Source organism: Hibiscus syriacus, unplaced genomic scaffold, assembly GCF_006381635.1.
Source record: "Hibiscus syriacus cultivar Baekdansim isolate YM2019G1 unplaced genomic scaffold, ASM638163v2 tig00110744_pilon, whole genome shotgun sequence".
NCBI classification, from domain to species: Eukaryota; Viridiplantae; Streptophyta; class Magnoliopsida; order Malvales; family Malvaceae; genus Hibiscus; species Hibiscus syriacus.
This window is the reverse complement of record NW_024062846.1, coordinates 957,778-961,738: the sequence shown is the minus strand read 5'-3', so window position 1 is coordinate 961,738 and position 3,961 is coordinate 957,778. Positions and strand designations below refer to the sequence as shown.

The following is a 3,961-nucleotide window of genomic DNA, read 5'->3' as shown; positions in this document are numbered from 1 at the left end:
CAGGCAAGTGTCATGCCTTACCATTGGCTAACTTGAATAGAGACAACCCAAGTGGCGTTTTAAATATTGTGTGATATGACCACAATGCCTCATCAAGCTTTGGCGATAAATCTTTCCGTTTTGGGTTGACCACCTTCTCAAGGATTTGCTTGATTTCTCTATGAAAACCTCAACTTGCCCATTTGTCAAGGGATTGTATGTCGTGGCAAATTTATGACGCACCCCGTAACTTTGCAGTGCCTTTGTAATTAATTTATTGTCAAAGTGAGTGACTTCATCACTGATAATTGCTCGTGGTTCTCCAAAACGAGTGAATATATTTTTGTGCATGAACTTTAACATGGTCTTGAAGTCATTCGAGGTGTTTCCACGACCTTGACCCATTTGGATACACAATCCATAGCCAAGAGTATGTATTGATCACCAAAGGATGATGAGAAAGGTCCAATAAAATCGATTCCCCATACATTGAAGAATTTAACCTCCAAAATATTTTTCCAAGGCATCTCATTCCTCTTCTATATATTCCCAGTGCGTTGGCAATGGTCACATGACTTATAGAAGTCATTTGCATCCTTGAATAAGGTGGGCCAGTAGAAACCATATTGGAGGACTTTTGGAGTAGTCCCATCCCACCAGAGTGTCCTCCACAAGGGGAGGTATGGCAATGAAAGAGAATCTCTTTGTGTTTTTCCTCAGGGACATACTTCCAGATTATTTTATCACCACATTGTTTGAATAAGAATGGTTCATCCAAAAAATAGTGGCGTACATCATATCTGAACTTTTTTTTGGCCTGCCTAGAAAAATCTATAGGCATAATACCACTAACAAGAAAGTTAACTATGTCAGTGTACCACGGCAATGCCAATGTGAATAAAATTTTCTCGTCAGGAAAATCCTCCTGAATGTCCTTCATGTCAGGGCAAATATTTTTTTCTCTAACCTAGACAAGTGACCTGCTACTTGGTTTTCAGTACCCTTCCTATTGTTCACCTCTAAATCAAATTATTGCAACAAGAGTATCCATCTAATAAGCCTAGGCTTTGCATCCTTTTGATTTACTAGGTACTTAATGACATAGTGAACAGTATGTACAATAACCTTAGTTCCTATAATGTATTCTCTAAACTTATCAAAAGCGAATACTACGACAAGCAATTCTTTTTCAGTAGTGGTATAATTATGTTGTGCATCATTAAGGGTACGACTAGCATAATAGATGACATGAAAGATTTTACCTTTTCATTGATCTAGCACTGCCCCTACAGCGTAGTCACTTGCATCGCACATTAACTCGAATGGGGCATCCCAATCAAGTGGAACAATCATTGGTGTCGAAGCAAGTTTTTTCTTTAAATCAGTGAAGGCGTTGAGTCAGTCGTCATTGAACACGAATGGTAGATTTTGTTGAAGCAATAGACACAAAGGCTTTGAAATCTTCAAAAAATCCTTGATGAAACACCTGTAGAATCCTGCATGCACTAGGAAACTTCAAATGCCCTTCACATTGGTGGTGGAGGCAGATTCTCAATTACTTCCACCTTGGCGTTATCAACCATAAAGTGAATTTCTCCCAATTTAGATAAGGTTGTACTTCTCACATCGCTTCAGCACTTTTATAAGTTGCCTAGGCATCGGTCAAAGTTGACGCCCGAGACGAAAAAATCATCCAGAAATATTTCCAAGAATTCCTCTACCATGTTTAAAAAAATTACTACCATGCACCTCTGAAAAGTTGTCGAGGCATTACATAGTCCAAAACGGCATCCTCCGAAAGGCATAGGTTCCATATGGGTAGGTGAAGGTGGTCTTCTCCTGATCTTTAGGTGCTATGGAGATCTGATTATACCCAGAATATCCGTCAAGAAAATAGTAAAATGCATTCCCAGGTAACCGATCAAGCATCTGATCAATGAAATGAATGGGAAGTGGTATTTCTTTGTCGCCTTGTTGAGCTTTCTATAATCAATACAAATCCTCTAGCTTGTGATGAGCTTGTGATGTTCGTGTAGTTAGAAGCTCATCACTCTCGTTCTTTACCACGTCACGTCACCCTTCTTCGGTACATTAAATCGGACTGACGCAAGAGCTATCGGATATGGGATAGATCACCCCAACATCGAGCCATTTGATGATTTTCTTCAAAACCACTTTTTTTTATTATAGGATTAAGTCTCATTTGGGGTTCCATAGAATTGCTATGACACTTGTATAGTTGGATCTTATGCATGCATATGGTAGGGTTGATTTCCTTCAAGTCTGCCATATTCCACCCGAGAGCTTTTTTTGTGCTATAACAAAACATTCAACAAACTACCTTCTTGCTCAAGGATTAGACTAGAAAAATATTAACTCATAAAGTATCATCACTACCTAGATGAGTATATTTTAAATGTGATGGAAAAGGTTTAAGTGCTAAGGTAGGTGCATGCTACAACGAGGGTTTTAGAGGAATAAATTAATTAAAGTCAAGGGGTTCGAATATCATACATGGTCTAGCTTGAATTAAGCTAGACTATTCCTCCAATGAATAATCCTCGGACTCCGCATTTTTCTATCTTTAGCAAATCTTTCATTTTCGTGTTTCAAAAAATTGTAATCTAGACAATTATTTTTGTATGCCTCTTTTGAAAATTTTTGCACGGGCCAAATTATTGTGTCCTTCTAACTGTAAAATATCGCCGTGATGAAAAGTTTCAAACTCCTCTATTTGAGAAATATTATCTTGGCATAGCGTATTAAACTCATCTAGGTGTATACTTTTCCATGGCCAAAATTTTATGTTATATATTCTTCAGTTTACTCCATGTCTCAAATGCAATGGCATTCTTCATAATCATCAACATATTTAAGATTGTTGAAAACATTGATAGCGATGCTTTGATCAACCACCCGCATTGTGAAATCTCCCTTCTCCTAGTCTATTAGGATGCGCCCAGTATCTAAGAAGGGCTGCCTAAGAATAATAGGTGCATTTTCATCAACCTCACAGTCCAGAATGAGAAAATCTGTCGGAAAGAAAAACTTGTCCACTTTAAGAATTACATCCTCAATTCTGCCCTCGGGACGAACATGTGATCTATCAGCCAATTGCAAAATCACGGTGGTTGGTTGAGCATTACCCATTCCAAGCTTCAAAAATATGGACTTAGGCATCATGTTTATGCTTGACACCAAGTCACTAAGGGCTCTCCCAACATAGTTATCACCGATGGAACATGGTATAACAAAGCTTTCAGGATCTTTTTGTTTCGGTAGAAGTTTACTCATCGATGAACAATATTTTGTCACCGTAGCAACAATTTTTATTCTTTCCAACTTTCTCTTTTTCGTGACAATGTCCTTCAAGAATTTGGCGTAAGAAGGCATCTGATCAATGTCTTCTAGGAGTGGAACATTAATATACAATTGGTCGAGGACATTAACAAACTTTCTGAACTAAATCTCGTCATTATGCTTCTTCAATTGGAGAGGGAAAAGGAGGTGGAGATATAACTGTTGAAAACATTTTCATGTTTCGATATAACAAATTAAGTACAAATGATTTTTAAGATTTTATAAATGATTATTCGAATTAATTTGAATATAAAAAATATTACTCTAAGTCTTTTAAAGATCAATTTCAATTCCTTACTAAAGTGTAAAATTGTGTTTTATACTTAAAGTATTTTTGAAACAATTTTCACAAAGTATTTCGAACCAAAATCGAACCAAAAATCAAATTTACAAAGTGATGTACCGATGCACTACATTGATGCATCGATTCACACCTATTTCGAATGCATTTTGTGTACCGATGCACAAGCCATGCATCGATGCACTCTTGAATATTTTGAACATCGAATGCATTTTGTGTACCAATGCACAGACCATGCATCGATGCACTCTAGGCTCATTTGAAACATCGAATATAACTAGTGCATCGATGCACCCGTAGTGTATCGATGCACTAAGTCTT

The 3,961-nt window shown here is 37.3% G+C and overlaps 1 protein-coding gene across 1 annotated transcript; it reads right to left on the bottom strand.

The window, feature by feature from the left end:
* Window positions 1-2,887: 2,887 nt before the first annotated feature.
* On the bottom strand, window positions 2,888-3,372 carry LOC120139359. The gene is made up of 2 exons (XM_039154607.1): window positions 3,049-3,372; window positions 2,888-2,959 (listed from the first exon to the last, which is right to left on the bottom strand). The coding sequence occupies exons 1-2, from the start codon at window positions 3,370-3,372 to the stop codon at window positions 2,888-2,890; spliced, it is 396 nt and encodes a 131-aa protein (XP_039010538.1).
* Window positions 3,373-3,961: the final 589 nt, after the last annotated feature.